Source organism: Brienomyrus brachyistius, chromosome 7 (genome assembly GCF_023856365.1).
Source record: "Brienomyrus brachyistius isolate T26 chromosome 7, BBRACH_0.4, whole genome shotgun sequence".
Classification (NCBI taxonomy): domain Eukaryota; kingdom Metazoa; phylum Chordata; class Actinopteri; order Osteoglossiformes; family Mormyridae; genus Brienomyrus; species Brienomyrus brachyistius.
Window position 1 is genome coordinate 23513468 of NC_064539.1, and position 19058 is coordinate 23532525.

Consider the following 19058-nt stretch of genomic DNA (forward strand, 5'->3'; position numbering starts at 1 on the left):
CTGAATCACTGCCCCGTTGCTACGATTACTTGTGATTAGGAATAATTCTATGTCGTGAATAAACGAGGCCAGTAAAAATCAATGAGTACGACAAAAATTTAAAAATTCATATAAACGGAACGGTTTCCATATAAAGCAAGCTACAATTTAACTTATGGCACCGAGAGGATTCATCTTAAAGGTAAAAACGACGGTCAAGCTAATGTGTCGGGTGATTAGATGTCTAGAAACTCCGTTGCATTTAGAAACTAACAGCACAATGGTCTTGAGCCATTTTCACAGATGTCGGTGTAGCTTATGGCAGTCAGGTGTGCAACGACGCCTTTTTTCAAGGCACATTCGGTTTATGTGACTACAGACGAACTAACACTTCCGATGAACCGAGTTACCACAAAACACGCTACTGTAGCGCGACCTAGTGGCCACATCGAATATTCTGCACACAATTAGTATGCTTAAAATTACAATACAAAGGCACATTTTAAAAACATCCAGAATAACCACTCGAATACGCTAATCAGCGTTATTATGTGAACAATGAAATGACGAAAGTCGACGGGCTGCTGTTTAAATATCAGTTAAGGCAGGGAAAAAAAAACCAAAAAAAACCGGCGAAAGTGTTTCCTTAGGCATATAAAATTTTCAACGGCCTTAAACTGGAACGAAACTCAAGGAAATTAAAATGCTTGCATATGAAATATGCATATTTACAATAGTAACTGGTTCTTCAAAGTGATTCGTTAAAGTGGTTTACAGGCTAATATGGTTCATTTCCGATTCGATGTTAAACGACTGGACTTTGAAATGCCTTTGAAGAAAATGCACAAATTCAAGTGGAAATTATATTTATTATTTATCAAAGTACAAACAAGCAATATAAATACACATGCACGCAGATACGAGGTCAAAGATTCATAACAGCATTAAACGCACAGAGAAATATGATTGGTCCACTTGCACTACGACATTTAGCGCTACCGGTAGAAAGACGCCAATATGCCCACGCCTTCCTGTGCCATAATGTTTATTTTACGAATCTCTTGGGTTAAACAAAACAGCAACAACACTGTAATTGACTAACCGCTTCCCTAAATTTATGGGAACTAATTGTTGCCCTCTGCTGCCAAAACGGTGTCACTGCCGCCTCAATTTAGGGCAGAACGGAGGGAAACACGAATCTCGTTGATCTTTTATGCTGATTATTTAGGGTGCAAATGAAATACAAGGGTTATTGCCGATCATTTAAAAATGTTTACACACTTAATTTGATCTGATATGTTCAAGAGATGTTTCTTCAAGATAAAAGGCTTACAATGGAGTTAAGTATTCAAAGTCTGTTTTCCCCATTGTGGCGTACTGACCTTGCATAATTTTTCAACAAACATCTTTAGAGGCTTCTGTCAGAAAGAGCCACCCATTATTTACCCAGAATTTAAATTGTTCAAAATGTAAAACCACATACATCTTGGAGCACAGGGGGGGAAAAACCCACAAAGTTTTAGTTTAGATCATATGACCTGTTTGACAAGGTCATGAGCAGAGCCAACACAGCTATGCTGTGCTTTAGGGCTGACAAGAACACAGTGCTTTTTCCTCTAGAGTGCTTTATATCCAAAACCACAGACAATGTTAAAACTATTAGTTGTAATTCTTTAGGGGTAGATATTGCTAAAGCAATTCAAACAGCAGCACCCATCCCAGGATTCACACTTGCAACCTTCTGGTGAACATCCACTACATAACCACTTTTCAATACCTGCTTCAGAAAAGACCATGTCAGGGTGCGGCGAAGTACTCCAAGACCCCAAGCTGTTATTCCGGGGGGTCAAACAGGACCCCAGGAGCCAACACTAGGTGGCTTGGACCTGACTAGGGTCAGGCACCTCTGATACAGTCTGACAGGCGTATGTCTCTTCACCGGCCTCTTCACTTTGGTGCTGGGTACTTCCAGGAATCTTTGGGCCATGGACTGACCCTTCCGCCTCAGAGCACGCATGATGGGAGGGGCTTCGGAAAAGTAGGCGGAACACCTGTGGTACCACAAATACCTTTACCTCCTCATGGTCTCACATGAACACACACATCCCAGTTTGGCCAGCATGCAAGCAGGTGACAGCTTACAGCCACTCGAGTGCTCCAGTTAAGAGCACTGGCCATATCATCCCTAAATTGAGAAATTTATTTTCATCCTTTAGAGTAGCGTTTCTCAAACTATGGGCTGTGGACCGGTGCCGGTCCATGAGAGGGTTCCGGCCGGTCTGCGAAGCATCACTTCGGCACCAATCAAAATTCAGTTACTATAGATATTATAATACCCGAACTGATGTAATACTATCCATGTAGATACGCATCCACGGGATTGGGGGGGGGGGGGGGGGGGAATGGTTGTTTATGCCAGACCCTGTATCCCCAAAGCCTGACATGACTGGTCCCCAGGACGTACAAGTTTGAGAAACGCTGCTCTAGAGAACATCGCTACTGTATATATGTACATATACATATACTGTACATGATGCTCTATCATGCCCTATTGCTCTTTAAAAAGGCATAGTTGGGGCTTCATGATGATGTCTGGGGGTGTGACAACAACCTTCCTGTCAAATCAATTTTGGACGGTGGATCTTAAGAGTGAGGGACGGACAAACATCTTCCCTGCGACCCCTTTTTCGACGGTGCCACGACCCTCCACTGACCTTGCCCCTGTGGAGCAGTCCTTGGCATGCTGCATTCTGAAGCAGGACAGAGAGATGAAGGTGAGCAGCAGGGACTGCACCGCATTGGGCTCCTGCTTCTGCCGGAGCGTCCGGGCTAAGCTGGAGGGAGGGTTTTAAAAACACACAGGGAATGGGACGACATCCACATTCACTCCGGCATATGACAGCTCAAAAAAAAAAAAATAAAAACCAATCACTGGCAAGAGCGCAACTTTGGCTGGAATATTAGGAGGGGTTGAGGTCTCCACCCACTACAGGAGAAACATGATTGGGGGGGGGGGCTACAACTCCATGTCCCCCCCCTCGAAAATTTACACCCATAATCACATGCGCCATGGAAACGTGCTGGCCTCACCTCCTAGTGCAGGAGCAGTGGTACATGGTCCTGGGCCCCGGATTCCACAGGCCAAATCTCTCTACCCCTGGGGGAATCTTGTACACACACTCATCGAGGTGCTTGTAACAGAGGCAGAGCTGCTTATCTGCGACGGGGGATGGAAAAAGAGGGTAATTGACATTCCGCATCTGGGGTACCATCTATTAATAAAGCGCAAGGATGGTACATAATCCCAAAGGATGTGGCCACCTGCCACAATATAATCCTTCAAAATGCCATCATTTGGCGTTATACGAAACTATTCAGAAGACCAACTTGTGGAGGAATAATTTACAAGCTAGGAGGAGGTAATTTAATGCGAGCGCAGGTACATTTCAGCTCCCCTGCGACCTTCAATACTTCATCCTGATGAGCCGCTGACGCATAGAATATCTACACCAGAGCGTAGGAATTAAGGACAACAGATAGAAGCTCATTTCTTCAGGCATTTGGGATGTAGGGTGATTTATATGGGACACAAGAAACAATCTTGGATTTTTCAGGTTTTGTGCCTAATAAGTCACCTTCTCCAGGCAGCGCGCACACACACACACCTCTTTGCTGGGTGCCCAACACAGGCAGGAGTTGACTACTGGGGTTCATGCTTGGGGCCACAGTAGGCACAGCCAGCAGGGTGTTCTCCAGGTCATTGGACCAGTCCCAGTTTGTTGGGTGGGGAGCCCCAGTGGGGGTAAGGGAAGTCCTTGGCATCATAGAGATGGACGCAGATTCTGTGCATGGTTTTGGCTGGAGCTCAGTCCCTCTCTCAGGCTGGTGGAGCTGGGCTCGGCAGGGCATGTGTGATCTGGGAAGATGCCCACTGCTTGGAGCACCGAATCCCACGGGGCCAGTCACACTTGGTAGGGTCGTCATCGTCTCCGGGACTTCCGGTGTGCTTTGGTTACCAGGAATTTCCGCGGGAAGATGGGACTCGGTTTCCAGGACGGGGTGAGTGGAGTTGTACTTGGTAGCATTTCTAAGCATCGCCAGAGTCACCAGGGTCGTGTTACACCTGCTGGAATGGGGAGAGAAAAACCAATCTGTAGCATACAGCTGAGCCAAGGCCTCTTTGCATCACACCCAAATCCTGCTGGGGGGGGGGGGGTGTCTTTCAGTATGCCTGTCAAGACACAGCATTTCAAAAAAATCAATACATCCCCTGACACCTGGAAATGGAAGCCTCCCTTCTTTAAGATAGGAAGCACTTCTTCAGCTCGGAGACGCCGCATCTAAGCCAGCACTGAAAAGCAGGTTCCCAGCCAACGCCGCGAGATCTGCCTGGGCACGCAGTGCAGGACACCACACCCACCTGAACCTCTTGCTCCTGCACCCCCCCCCCCCCCATGCGGCAAGGTACTTGCTTCACAGGAAACCTGGATCGAGGTACAGCGAGTTTCCCAGTGGGGCGTGAGAAAAGTGGCAAGTCCGTGCAGGCACGAAATACGGCCGACTTCCACAGCTGCCGGGCCCTCACCCCCCCACCTGCTGCTTCAGCATTGGTCGTGATAGAATCTCCCCATAGTTCGGGCCTCCTCTCATTCGTCTTTCCAGTCAAGTGGAGCAGCCCATCAATCATAACTCGGGCACTTGCGATTTCGATTTCCACGCACACGGAAACTGGACTTACATGCCCCACCAGTTCATCTGTACGCACTGCACTCGTTGCTTAAGCACAAAGCAAGGAACCTTCAAGGCGCTGAAGAAGGTGTAGCCCACCATGTTGGAGATGGTATTGTTCACTTCCAGAAGACACTGGTGGAATCTGAAATGGCAGATACAAAATAATTAAATAATGGTCAGAACCTGTCTATTCCTCAACATTGGCTCCACAGGGGATGAACTGTTTACAAAATTCCCCTGCAACCTACAAAAGGAGTCCTGCAGTTAAAAGGACTGAATTATGTTACACCAATAAGCATTCAGCAGTATAAATATTGATATTTTTTTCCTCTAGTCAAAATCTTAATGATCAAGATTTGGCACTTAGTTAAATCAAAAATGTGCTTTACTAAAACTAAAGTCCAAGCACAGTTGACGACAGGCGATGCAGTGAAGACCGAAAGTAATCGTTTCACATTTTAAATCCAACTTGTAATCAGACTTTAATTTTTCAGTTCAGACAAACAAATACTGCAGGCTGATCTGGGTTTCTCCAGTGGGTGATCCAATTGATAAGAGAATGAGATGCGGCTGAAATTGCGTGTTCTCATTATCTTAGCAATTGCGAAACAAAATTCAAAAATCAATACCGACTCAAATCAAGCCGCTGATTGCTCAAGGAACTGAGAATCATTGAAAAAAAATGAATTAAACACGAAAACGAGTCCGCAATTTTCGGCGTTATGGGGATTTAAATAGTGAATCAATCCAATCAACATCGCAATCAAGGTTACTCGAGAACGCAACGAACAAAAATGAATGAAATAGCGCTGGGATTAAAGGACGCGACAGAACAATCATGCACTCGCATGACTAGTGGGGGGACCCCCCCCCCCTCCTCCCTCCAGCGCCACCCACACACACACACAGCATTCTTCCATATCTACACCAGAAAGAAAAAAAAAAGTTCACCTGCGGTCACATTCGCAGTGCGAGATGGTGTAGAAGTTCGAGTTGAAGAGGCCATAGCCGGTCGTGAAAGAGGAGATAGTGTGCTGGCACTGATCGTGCTCCCTGCAGCATCTGTCCGTCCGTTCAAACACACCTGCAGCAGGTGCAGGGGGGAAGCAATCAGCAGTCAGGCCGAAGAGTCACCACCACAGCATGTCAAAGACTTCAAAACCAATATGAACCACACATTTTCATTACATACCCAAGTCTTCATAGTTGTTCGCTTTATTCCCCATGCCGCACCACAACGTGCCAGGAAATATCCAAGACCGCTTCTGCCGCCGGAGCGATGCGTCATCAAACAAGTCCCGTCTTTCCCGACCAGATGCTCGCAGGTCGGCTTCGTGCTGGGTTACACACGGGCTGTCCGGTGCGAAGACACTACTGACGTTTAGACGTAGGTCCGGAACATGCGAGAAACCACCCGTGGGTTCTCCCAAACACAGAGACAGATAGTCCTGCGTTACTTTCGGCTGGTCGGTCACCGCGCAGCCCACAAGTCGCAAATCCTCGGTCCACGTGGTGTGAAAAAGCCGAAGAGACAGAGGGGTCTGTAGGAAGCTGAGGTAGATGTGCCCGGACGCCGATGCCCTTGTCCAGTAACAGAAGCCAGCGCCGTGTAGGACACCTTCGGACCAAAGCTGCACGTTGTCCGCTAATGAAAAGCTGGCCAGGGCCAGAAAGAAGAACACACGCACGTGGTTCCCCTCCCGCATTTTGACACCAGTCGGTTTAGAGAATGCAGAAATCCTTCAAGTAGAAAACTGCTAAACTTGGCAGAGATGCAGAGTAATATAAAATTCACAGATCTAAAGTAAATGTAAATAATAAAAACATCGATAATTAATGACTAACATTAAAACAGCATGTGGTTCCAACTCATTCATATAAATGTGGTGCGACTATCATTAAGGAAACCCGTAATTGCAAAACCTAGACAAGAGAAGATTAAGTATAACCAAATTCACCCTGTAGGCTTCTGGAGACAGACGAAAAACGAATCTGCTTTTAAGGCAGGGGATTTCCAGGCATCGGGGCCAGTATCAAGTTCAGCTGGGATAATTTGAACAAGAAAGAGCTGGGAGGTCCGACCTGTGATTTGGGTAAGCGGATGCTGGGCGAGTCAATCGCCACCCATTCTCAGTATGAGGTGATGTTCTTCCCTCAGATCCGCAGCGCTCCTCTCCTCGCTATTGGAGGAGAGTCCGCACACAGCGACACACCCTTTCCCCAGTGGAGAGGAGAGTGCTGTTTCATAGCCTATAGCATAACGTTTGGAGCCATAAACAAAGCACACCTCTATCTCTCTGTGAACTGATCTATATCCATCGTAAAAAGATAAGCGTTGTAGTATAACACACAGGTAGTCAGTTACAGGTCTTTCAGGTAGTTGGAAATCTGTTGCACTTTATTGCTGATGCGTTACTAAACGATAAGCACCACGTCTCTTATCAATATTACTGGGTATGATGATGTTTCATAAGAATTTTACAAGAAGACAGTGTCAAATTACAGGAGGAACTAGTTATTCGATTTTTGGCGCTCCGCAAATTAAAAATAAATAAATAAACAACTGGACCGATGTGTTTATAAACTCTGTGAATAATTAAATTTAATTTTCTAGCTGGAATTTTAATTATTTTGATTAATGCTGCTAGGCTATATATAATTTTAAACGACTTCCATCCCGTAATTTACGGTGCCTTTACGATATTTCTGCAAAAACGTGACATATTGAGTAGTTCAGTTCAAGTTCAGGTTTCCATTTCACTGACAGCTACGTAAGTGAGCGAATTGAACGGAGGTGAAAACTTGTGTTTTTAACTAAAAGATACAAAGTTCATCCTGCAGCTTGTGGCGTGTCTGCTCGAAGGGACTGTTGTGCCAATGGCGTGAGGATCTCAAAGGTTCCTGCCATGTCACTTGCGCTGCACAAGAGTCACGTGGGCAGCTTAAAACATGAAGTCTTGGTCCTTTTTAAGAAGTCCGATCATCTTCACATTCGATATAATACATGTAAAACTTCAAATGACCGCTTACAGTAATTAAAATGATTCTTTAAATGACAATTTATCATGGATATTGGGCTATATCTAGGCATTAGACACGAAAACAAGTTCCCAAGCTCATTTTCCCACCGAGTTAATTTATTAGTTTGTAACAAAGAGGGAAATCGTCACGTGCAGTTTATTGAAAATACGCCAGGCACAGAATCCCGTACATGCATGTATGGAATTAGACAATCTTTAATATTGCATTACATTAAACATTAACTATAGAGGTCTCCCATATAATACACATTCACTAAGAGCCATAAAGGGGTTGTTGTTACCATTTGTAGTTTCGTATTTTCAGGATGATTTTTTCTTCTTCTGGGATTCTATTTCTGACCAGTAAAGATGGATCATGTTGTTTCAACTATTTATTCCCATTTGCAAACGTTACCACAGCAAAATTAAATAATAATTAAAAGCAGTCTATTTACAGGAAAAATCCAGGTTATCTACACGAATTTCGCAAGACGGAAACAAAATCCCAGTCAGCACCACTGTAGGGTTCATCATGCGAAGCGTAGTAAACAGAAGTTACAGCCATTGCGAACTAGGAGTTACGCGCGTAGTGTGACACATGACGGACCATTTGGCGTCGTACCCCTTGCAATACGTTTGTTCACAGATACGCATTATACTTACTACAGACACATAGATCCGACAGCCCAACAAACTGTGATAACCGAAATAACAGCGTTGAAATTTACTACAGCGAAACAATCTACCGCCAATTCACATCAAGCCAAACACAAACCCGTAAAAATATTAGTATTTGGTGGAAACATTTTAAAATAAAATTGACAGTAAATTATACACGTATGTATGTGCTCCAAAGTAAGGATTCACTGACCATTCTCTTGAACTTTAAGTTGCACTATATTATATTAGGAGATGGCAACGATCAGCGGGGGGATCAAAGACTGGTCCCTGATTGAGTATGCCAACCTCCTGCTGAATGTGTCTGCATGTGACTTATGTATGAAGCATCTGTCCAGAGCAGTATTTGGACCAAGCCGTCGGAGTGCTGTGGAAGACATTCACCTTTCTTCATCCAGAGACACACTTTTATTCTCCAAGTAGCTGATATATAACTAAGCCAGAGCTGCGGCCCATGTGCACATTCCTACCTGCCATCTCTAAGCCTCTGGCAGTTGTTTGAGACTCTTGCTGAGGTGAACTGACAGTGTGCGGCTCAGCGAAGAGTAATCGCTGGAGGGGAGAGAGGCTGTGACTTTTACTCCTGAGAGCGGGAAAAAAGCTACACTGATGATGCCATTTAACAATGCGGCCTGACACGCAGCTCAGACACGTTGGAAGGAAGAATTTTCCCCCAAGGCAGCATGCTATGTAAAGGCCCAGTTTGATCAATACCATAAGAAACGGGCATCAAAACAAACTGAGTCTTTGCTGTACACCAAAACATACATACATATGTACAGTGCATGCGTCCATCCATCCATCCATCCACCCTCTTATCCAGTAGAAGGATATATGTCCTTAAAACTATTGCTTAAAAAAGTAAATCTGTTTCATGACATTATATCATTCAATTTAGGTTTTCATAAGAATTTACAAGCTTGAAAAATCAATGTTTTGAGAGATAAGTTAACCTGCAGACTTTCTAGGTTGGAGGTTGAAGGCTACATAGAGAATCCTGCCTGTAACAAGAGATAAAGCTTTAGGATCTATTTATTATAGACTAATAGACGGATTGTTCACTTGAGCAGGCATATTAATGGTGGGGTGAAGGCAGTTTGGGTGCCTGAGCCCGGAGATAAGATGGCTGTGAGATGAGGCGGGTGGAGAGATAACAGCTAGTGAACGGCTTTGGAAGACAAAGACCCAGAGGAATATACATTAGTGGACAATGTGCAGGAGGAAGGTGGCAGGGTGCATCCTAGTCACTGGAGACGTGGTTCTCGTTGAGCAGAGCGTGCCAGCGCTCGATTTTCTGGTCCTTGTTCTTCAAGCATTCATACCAATGTTTCAGACGTTCCCCTTTGGTCGTGATGCCCAGCTGGCAGCTTCCTGTGGAGGACAGTGCAGAATCCGTGAAAGATTGTGGATCTGGTTAGTGCTGAATTGTCAGATAAAATGGGTCACCTGACTCAAGGCGTCCAGTCTCACCAATGTAATCATTGGATTTCCCAAGGTCGTAATCCCACACAGAGACGTCCAGGGTCTTTTTGGCGAGTTCACTATGCTTAACCTCATAGCCGAATTCCTGCCACACAACACCAAACTGTGACAAACACATCCATCGGCATCTCGTTCAGCAAGAACTCATAGAAAACTGCTGGTGATTCTCTTCGATTCATGGCACCACTGTTGTACTTGACAGACACGGTGCGATGTACACCGTGGGCCAAACAGTGATCCCGTCTAGTCCCTTCCGATTCCATCCTCTGGTCTCCCCACAAAGTCCAGACTCACCTCGTTAAACTCTGGATTCAGGGTCTTCTTCTTCACCTGCGTCTTGTGCTTTGCCTTCTTGCCCATGTCTGGTTTCAGACAGCTGTTGCACAAGAAGCAAACAAAGTTTTATATCAATGAACGATCAAAGGGTAGAGGTCGGCATAGTGCTGAATCTCGACTGAGGAAACTTAAAAGTTACAGCAAACATGTGGCGTCTGAGTGATGTCACTTCACAGGGCCATACGCCCACTAATGGTGGCCTACATTTTGACGAAAGGGTCAGAGTAGCCATTGGAATCCATGGCAGCCAAGTGGACACATCGGACTATGCCCACGAAGAGCCGGCTCTGCTGGCTGTTGTACATGAGAGAGACCAGGATGCGCCCCCTCTCCTCTGCTTCTCCTGTCTCCTTCACCTAAGACCCAACATGGGGCAGAACCACAAGCATGTGTGCATCAGAGTGCTGTGACCGACCTTGGCGTGTCAACAGGTCAAAGCAGCCAAAGAGAAGAACGCATTGGATGTGGCTAAAACTCAAACCCGTATTGCACAGACGGTGCACGTTAAACCCAAGGGCGAGCTGTAGAGACACACCTTAGGAGAAGCAGCTTAAACATGTGGGAAGACTGGAGGTGCAGGTATACTGGGAAGGCTGCCTTACCTCTTCATATAGTGCCATGCCACGCGCTGAACCAGCTGTCCCTGCCCGTCTCAGCTGTGGCAGGGGCGGAGTCGTGGTCGTCGTGAAAAAGTGGGTTCGCGTCAGTCCATAAAGCCAATCAAATCTTTCTTATGCATTATGAGTCATCGCAACAAAGTGAGTCATACGCTCCAGTACCTGAACTGGACCAGCCAACTGAACCAGAAAAAAAAACGTCCTGCTTAAAGCAGAGAAACTATGCTGAAGTGTCACACCCACAATCAAACGGACTGCGCCTACTGTAATGTTCCAATATAAAATTGTAATTATGAAGGCAAAGACTTGCTGTTTCACTTTCCATGTGCACTGGTGTAACAGCAGGAATAGGGGCTCACCGGGACCACCCTCTCTAGGCACACATTGAAGCTCCTCCTCTGATTCGCCTTCAGCTTCTTTAGGGGCACACGTGTCTCCCCGATGAACTCATTATGGCCGAACTTGTCTTCATCGCACACAGACAGCCTGCCCCACAGTATTCACAAGCAGACACGTTTCACATGTTTTGTTTGTGCGCCCCCCTCGCTGGTGGGCTATTTAAATGGAATATTTAATATATTTCATTTTAATAATAACAATGAGTAAGAATAAAATGAATATAAAATAGATAATGAAAACAGGTCAAGGTTATGATCAGACAAAAGTCTGTCTTTGTTAGTAAGTCAGAAAGCAGAACATTCTTATTATACAGTAATAACAAATCTAACTATGTATAGTACGGTACTGTACCTTGAGCTGGCAAACCGCTGAAGCTGCACGATATTTTCATAAACTTCACAAAGTATATGCGTGCGTTTGTTATTATGAACCATTGTATTAATTAAATCCGTATTTTTAAATAATAGGGTCTATGGCAGTCGGTCTGTAAGTATGATGTGGCTCTAAGTTGGATGTTATTAATCCAGGGACTGTCTGCAAAGTGTGTGTATCAGCAAAGTGTGGGATGATATAAAGTACATGGACTGGAGTGGCTTGTTAGCTACAGCCATCCTCGTTCAGCACATGGGTAGAAGCTCGTTCTCAGTGTCTCGGTCTCGGCCTTCAAGCGACGGTGAAACACAGCTGCTGTGTCATGGTTAGGTTCAGGATAACAGATTTTGGGAGAATATTTAATACAGAAAACAAATCTTATAAATTATAAATCCCTTTATAATTAAAAATGACTGAGCACCATGAGAAAATCCCTTCTCACAGGGAGCACAGCAGAGCCAATTCGAGCTACCAAGACCCAGCTCAGGAGTGACGGCCCAGACAATGGCAATGTGATCTTTCCTGCTGATGCTGGTGGTCTGCATTCTTTAGGACTGGGACACAGACACGTTTTGTGAATGAAGAGGAAGAGAAGGACCTGATGTAAAATGAAGCCATGATGTGTCACCTTATAATTCCATGTGATCTTGTCTGGAGAATCGGGCTTGATAATCTCACCTGACAGTCCTTGAATTAATGGTCCTTACACCACAGTGTTATGCTCTTATTAACGCAGCCCAGTGGCCCCCTACCTAAGGGTCTTTCTCTGCATGTCCTCATCCGTAAGGCCGTGGTACACCAGCATTTCATTCCACACTGGATTGCGCGTGTTTCGAAGGGTCTTGGTACGGAGTTTATTTGACTGATGGCAGTGGCGGTTTGCAGTGGGAAAGAAAAAAGGAAAAATTAATTATCAATATACGACGAAGAGAGCAGCCTTGCAATCTCAGAGCTTTAAGGTTGGTAAAATGAGGTATGTATGTGTGTCAGTTGTTTGTCATGGGGCTCCTTCACAGGATTGCTGCTGACCAAAACGGATGGAACACAAACAATAGTCCCAGTGTTGTATTTCTCCGGCGCGCCCGGCTCCTCTTACTGAGTTCCCACAATTCTTCCTGCCTGAGCCACACACTCTAAGGCTTCACAACCATTACCTTGCTGGCCCCCGGTAACAGGTGCAGCTTGACGTACGGGTCGGCCAGGCCGTTGGAATCCATTGGTTTTAAACCCTGGAGCACAGAGAGGGAGAATTTTCAGTATCGATCCAAACTAGGCAGTGAGAGAGCCCAGGGCACCACCTTCCTCTGGACACTTCCTGTTGAGTGCAGGGTGGGAAGGCAGGGTCTCACCTTGGCTCTGATGATGCCGCATTGCAGACAGTTGTTGCTCTGTTCATAGAGCAGGCTGAACTCCAAGGAGCCCAGAGTGGCTGGCGAGAGGACAGCAGGCTATGAGTCAACTGGAAATGGCAAGTGCCTGACTAATTCAGATGGCCGAAGAGGAGACTGACCGGAGTAATAATTCATACAACTAACACGCTGAAGACGGAGCATGAAACATGCTAGAAAATGTGAGTCAGACCTAAGATACATTACCAGCGGAATATAGAAGGCTGCTGTAGCGATGGATCAATATCCGGAAGCAGAGTGTAGATTAACAGCCACGCAAACAAACACGCCGTACACTGGACACAAACAGGTCGATCAAGATGCATTTCATAGGACAAAGGTTTAGGATTCTGCCTACTGGCTTCATCTGAATCACAGCTGTTATCCTCCTCCTCCGGTTTTGGGGTTGGCTGGGGATTCTGGCCGGCTGATTGTCGTTTCTCCTCCTGGGGAGCAGGGGGCGCTCTCTCTTCTTTCTTGGCTGTGGTATAGCAGCTCTCTACCTTAGAAGGAGCTGCTAGGATGGGCAGATAAACACTTAATAACCCATACTTGAAATGGCAAAAAAAAAGAGATCAGACAAACAGGAAGTAAACAGGCGTGTAAGTCCAGGCTTTACTCTTAGCCTGGTGAGCCACAGGTTGGATTGCAGTTGGGTAAGCAGAGCTTTGCACTGGATCAGCCAGCCGCACCACTGCTGGGCCAGACTGGCTCTCTGTCTGGTACAGGGATTCACTTGGTGTGGTCGGCACATTAGCAGGTTGGGGAGCCACAGGGTGGGGTGCTCCTTGGGCGGGGAGCCTGCTGGCTGGAGCAAATCCCACACACACACAGACACACACACAGCTCGCCTTAGTCAGCCTTTCAGAAGGACACCGAGGGAAACACAAGATACACCGGTGGATGAACAACTCAGTGGAAGCCCACTACATCTCCCTCACAGAAGGAGGGAGTTTGGCGCTCACCTGTACTCTGCTGTTCACTGCTAGGGGTGTGGCTGTCCGCTGATCCTGGAGCACAAAATACAGTGAGAAAAGTGAGAACGATGGCAGATCCAAGCCGGAGAAATGCTGGGAACAGTACAGGCCAAATTTTATAGGATGCTTTAGTGTGATTTTCTTAGTTATATTCAAATGCATGGCACCTCACAGGTCAGGGTTTGGGTGGAAGACGTGGCAGCATAGTCAGTCCGTCCTACTGTCTCCTCCTGTTTCCTCCCACAAACTATTAATTTGGTAATTATTTTTTTTTCACTTACTGCCCTGCTTTACTGACACTCAGAGTAACCATAAGGGTTAAGCAAATAGATTCTATGAGAACGGATAAACGGGAGCGTATTACACTGGTCTCAGGAGCACGGCTACCTGTCCACGTTCTGCACCGTGACGCCGGCTGATGAAGACGTAAGACTCAGGCAGGAGCTGAACGGCTACAGGACGGTTTCTGCACCATTACCCGTATCCCCACACACATTGCACTGTCAGGGCGGTAATGAAGATGCATGTATAGGTGCTTGTGTGTGGGATGCTTTAATAATTCTACCCGGCCCCTCGAGATGTGCTGACACGGATTCTGGGAAGCTTACTCTGCAGAATGATGCCGTGGCAACAAAGAGAAGACCAAAGGCAACCTGAGTGTTGGAAGGTATAACATGAGCTTGCTTGTGAGGGTGCCGGGACTTGAACACCTGACTCACTCCTGCTTGGTGTCTGAGGCTGCTCAGGGGCTATCGGCCCTGGCGGCTTCAGGGCTGGGGAGGGCGTGGCCTGCTCATCACCTCGGCCCTTTGGCTCTGAAACGGGCATGGGCGAGGGCATGAAGAGCTTGGGCAGGCCCTTGAAGAACCAGGCGCCAGTTCGCTTCCACACCTACAACGGCAGGGGAAGAGACACATTCAGATCAAAAGCAAGGGAAAAAAACAGCAATAATTAATCCCACAAACAGTAGCTCCTATGTCTTCTAGCATCTTGGGTCCAAGGAAGATCCCAAGTGGCAGGAATTCAAATCTCACGAAAAAGGATTTAAATGTGGGATCGCAGTTCCCACATCTTGCCACAGGAGGGCACATAAACTGCACATGCTGCCTGGGCCATAGATTTTAAAATCACTCCACGGATTAGTGGTAAAAGCCAAAATGAGGCACTTTGCACTGCGAACGCCACAGTGATGCTGACGTCACATACCGACACACGCAGAGCGAGTAAATGCTTTACTGTGACCGGGATGGTAGCACATGCTCGCGACCGACCTCTTTCTGCTCGCTGCAAATCTTGCAGAGCCACAGTGGACGGGGCCGGCTGGTCTTCTGAACAGCGCAGCTGGTGCACACGTGCTGTAGGAGGGAAAGGAGAGTGGATCCAGCCTGACCCCATGGTGACGCTACCTCCTGAAAGTCTTTTGTGGGGGCCTCTTATCTCCTTCTCTCCTGTGTCTCATTTCAAACACAAATGATATCAAATGACAATATCTCCATGTATGTTGGGGATAACCAGTAGGTGGCACACAGATTAATTATCAAAGGGAATTTTGCTGTGTGAAAATCCTAGAAAGGGACCTGCTGTTGTACCCTTGTACGTCCCCGCCCCCTCACCTTCTTGCAGTCCTCGCAGACTGCCGAGCTGACTCCAGGTGCATTCAGTTGTGCTCCACACAGCAGGCAGCAGGAGACGCCATCGCCACGGGCCGTCTGCTTCATATCATCCAGCCGGGTCATCAGGTGCCTGACCAATCAGATGGACACTCAGTCCCTCCCACCCCTGAAACTCCTCCCTTTCCAGAAGGTTGGCCAGTAGACTCATTCCCTTCTATCGACTTTGCGTTTTGATATGGGGAAAAAGGGCCTCTCTGCTTTGTTAAGGACATGCTCCTGCTCCCGTTGCGTGCCAAATGCCAGGCTGTGTGGCCGCTGCGGGCTGAAAGCAGGAGCAGAAGGCCACCATCGACCGTGTGCTGCTGTCTGCATTTGTATTTTGCTGTGACCGCGACAAAGATCAGGTACATCCTACTGGATAGGATCATCCATTATATTATTCATCCATCCATCCATCCATCTTCTGCCACTCAATTGGATCTGGGTCACAAGGGCGGCAGACTTAGCAGGAAAGCCCAGAACTGCCTCCCTCTTCAGCCACCTCCTACAGCTCTTCTACAGAGGCATCCCCAGCCCAGTTGAGAGATAATCTCTCCAGCATGGTCTGCTTCGGGGACTCAGCGGGCTCCGTTTCATGCAGAGGAGCAGCGGCTCTGCTTTGGGGCCCTCTCCCGTATCCGAGCTCCTCGCTCTATCTATCTCTAAGGCTGCGTCCAGGAAGCTCATTTCCGCCGTTCATATTTACAATCTCGTTCTCTCAGTCACTACCCAAAGGTTGTGCCCACAGCTAATGTTAATGACGAAGATCGATTATTAAATCCATAGCTTCGCCTTCTGGTTCTGCTCTCTCTTCTCTTATGTCATCTGCATAACTTCTGTTGAATAGTAGTTTCTGTACTACCTCAGTGACCCCAGTCCCCCCATTCTTCTTCCTAATAGGAAGGCATGTCAGTGGGATTCAGGAGATCTCAAAGTACTGGTTACACCACCTGGCTATATCCCCAGCTGAGGTCAACAGTGCTCCATCTCTGCTGTAAGCAACATGGACGAAGCCTTGCTTCCCCCTCCTGAGTCGCCTGATGGTTTGTGAAGCTGCCCGAAAGCCATTTTTCATGGCCTCATTGAGCTCCTCCCAGACCCGAGTCTTTACTTCTGCAGCTGCCAAACCCGCACTCTGCTTGGCTGCCCAGTGCCTCTGGAGTCCCACAAGCTGGCCAAGCTCTGAAGGCCCCCTTCTTCATCCTCACCGCTCCCTTTCTCACTGGTGTCCACCAGGGGCATTTCTAGGATTATTTTTAATAGGGAGGCAGAGGGGGGGAGAAAGAATCAGCAAGGGGGCAGAGGAGGGGGAACTGGAAATCAGAAATAGTATTATAAATAAATAGCGTCGAAAATTTGGGGCGGCATAGTGGTGCAGTGGTTAGCACTGTTGCCTCACACCTCTGGGACCCGGGTTCGAGTCTCTGCCCGGCTTACGTGGAGTTTGCATGTTCTCATGTCATCCTGGGGTTTCCTGGTACTTTGCTTTCCACCCACAGTCCAAAGACATGCTGTGGCTAATTAGCGTTACTAAAAATTGTGCATGTGTGAGTGTGTCCTGCGATTGGCTGACCCCCCCCATCCTGGGTTGTTCCCCACCTCGTGCCCAGGATAGACTCCAGACCCCCTGTGACCCAGAAGGATAAGTGGTTTGGAAGATGGATGGTGTTGAAAATTACCTTAGAAGACAACGTGACCGGGACTGAACAATTTTTATATACTAAAAAAATATCAGGCATGAATTATTCATTTAGCAGTATTTATTTGGAAGATTAGAGTGTGTGTTCTACACTTGTTTTCAGCATGAAATGTATAGATTTTTAAAATCCAGTTAGATAGCTAAGATAATATTCTCAAACCTCACATTTCAATGTTTACCACTTTATTTGAAGCTTTCTTGGGAGAACGGATTATGCCTTTAATCTTTAAAACAATTTCAAGTCACAACTCTTCACTGGACTGCAGAAGTTAGCAAATTAGCTACATATTCAACGTGTCTCTCGAGGGACTTCAGCTTTAGAAGCCATTTTAGCCTTTACGCACAAAATTTTGCAACAGAAAAGGATATCCTAATTCACATATTTAGAACTTTATAATTGAGTTTGTACATATTACGAACAAAGATGTGGTCTGTAGTCTAGTCGCGTCTCAGCTGTTCGAAAAACGTCCGCTCTTCAAAGCATGCAGATAGTGATAGCACTCAGATCCAATGACAGGCATTGTCAAATTGCCAGGGAGTGATTGACAGCACTCTGATCCAATGACAGGCATTGTCAAATTGCCAGGGAGTGATTGACAGCACTCTGATCCAATGGCTGGCATTGTCAGGATGCCAGGGAGAGAATGACAGTGCTCTGATCAAATGATGCTGGGCACTGTCAGATTGACAGTATTCTACACCAGTGGTGTTAGGGGGGGGACTGGGGGGGCAAAAGTATTTCGGGGAGGCCCACCCCTTGTGTCCACGTCTGGGTTCAGGGGTTGCCATTCAACAGGCACCAATAACCTTACGGCCACAGCTCAGCACAACCTCTTCAGCAATGAAGGCAAGGACCACTGCTCATTCGGACTCAATGTCTCCAGCCATGGAATACGAGAGAAGTTCTGCCAGAGATGCATGTTGAAGATTTCCCAGGCAGGGGTCTTAGCCAAATGCTCCAAAGAAACATTTGGATCTACCAGGTCTGTCTGGCATTCTCCCCGGCCATCTGATCCACCCCACAAGCAAGCGGTGATCAGTTGACAGCTCAGCTCCTCTCTCCACCTGAATGTCCAAGGCATTCGGTCTTTCAGGTCTGATGATACGACAACAAAATTCACCTAAGGCCTACGGTCTTCTGGTGCCAGATGCAATACTAAGCAGCCTTGAGCTCAAAACTTAAACAGACTTCACGCAAGGAAGAGCGCAAATGGCGGTGAACCAAATTAGAAGTTTTCAGATGTGCCCGGAAAGAAAGCCTCTCTAAGTACAGACAAGCACTAGTGACTGCTCGGTCTGTGTATCTCTCCAGATTAATAGAAAAGAACAAAAACCATCCAAAATTCCTGTTTGAATCTTTCTGATTAACACAGAATTCTTCCGTGTTAAACTCGCAAATTCCACAAGATCTTAAGTTATGACTTTATTACAATTTTAATGGTAAAATAACTAATATTACACAGACCATCCAGAGCACGTCAGTAGCTACATATAGCTACCAGCCTTCTGCTAGTCCTATTCATACTGATAATGACACCTTTGCGTCTTTCCTTCCTTCCCACTGATTAGCAGCACCATGTTAAACTTGTTAAACTCTTCCCTTAGGGCTTGGATATGTTCCAAAACCTTTTCAAAATAGCTGTTATCAGACCTGTCCTAAAGAAAATGTTGAACCTAGTGATTTTGGAAATTATAGACCAATCTTGAATCTTCCTTTCATTTCAAACA

The 19058-nt window shown here is 46.5% G+C and overlaps 2 protein-coding genes across 7 annotated transcripts in view; both read right to left on the reverse strand.

The window, feature by feature from the left end:
• Nucleotides 1-828: 828 nt before the first annotated feature.
• pla2g3 (phospholipase A2 group III) lies at nucleotides 829-6806 on the reverse strand. 2 transcript variants are annotated; one of them, XM_049021055.1, is made up of 7 exons: nucleotides 5903-6806; nucleotides 5662-5794; nucleotides 4718-4852; nucleotides 3645-4102; nucleotides 3070-3196; nucleotides 2694-2813; nucleotides 829-2030 (listed from the first exon to the last, which is right to left on the reverse strand). In XM_049021055.1, the coding sequence occupies exons 1-7, from the start codon at nucleotides 6414-6416 to the stop codon at nucleotides 1826-1828; spliced, it is 1692 nt and encodes a 563-aa protein (XP_048877012.1). In that variant the 5' UTR covers nucleotides 6417-6806; the 3' UTR covers nucleotides 829-1825. The 2 variants fall into 2 exon arrangements, with proteins under 2 accessions (XP_048877012.1, XP_048877011.1); XM_049021054.1 differs by having other exon boundaries at nucleotides 3645-4105; nucleotides 5903-6794.
• Nucleotides 6807-7871: 1065 nt separating this feature from the next.
• Nucleotides 7872-19058, reverse strand: part of rph3aa (rabphilin 3A homolog (mouse), a) — a 28071-nt gene continuing 16884 nt past the window's right edge. For 4 of the 5 annotated variants that reach the window (XM_049020024.1, XM_049020021.1, XM_049020023.1 and 1 more), the window contains 15 exons: nucleotides 15593-15722; nucleotides 15251-15334; nucleotides 14699-14870; nucleotides 13968-14012; nucleotides 13622-13810; nucleotides 13361-13519; nucleotides 12964-13043; nucleotides 12769-12843; nucleotides 12367-12476; nucleotides 11203-11329; nucleotides 10829-10882; nucleotides 10431-10582; nucleotides 10185-10266; nucleotides 9879-9975; nucleotides 7872-9779 (listed from right to left, as the gene is read on the reverse strand). In XM_049020024.1, the coding sequence (XP_048875981.1) occupies nucleotides 9649-9779; nucleotides 9879-9975; nucleotides 10185-10266; nucleotides 10431-10582; nucleotides 10829-10882; nucleotides 11203-11329; nucleotides 12367-12476; nucleotides 12769-12843; nucleotides 12964-13043; nucleotides 13361-13519; nucleotides 13622-13810; nucleotides 13968-14012; nucleotides 14699-14870; nucleotides 15251-15334; nucleotides 15593-15722 (1687 nt within the window). In that variant the 3' untranslated portion in view covers nucleotides 7872-9648. The remainder of the gene's footprint in view (nucleotides 9780-9878; nucleotides 9976-10184; nucleotides 10267-10430; nucleotides 10583-10828; nucleotides 10883-11202; nucleotides 11330-12366; nucleotides 12477-12768; nucleotides 12844-12963; nucleotides 13044-13360; nucleotides 13520-13621; nucleotides 13811-13967; nucleotides 14013-14698; nucleotides 14871-15250; nucleotides 15335-15592; nucleotides 15723-19058) is intronic. The other variant, XM_049020022.1, reaches the window with a different exon arrangement.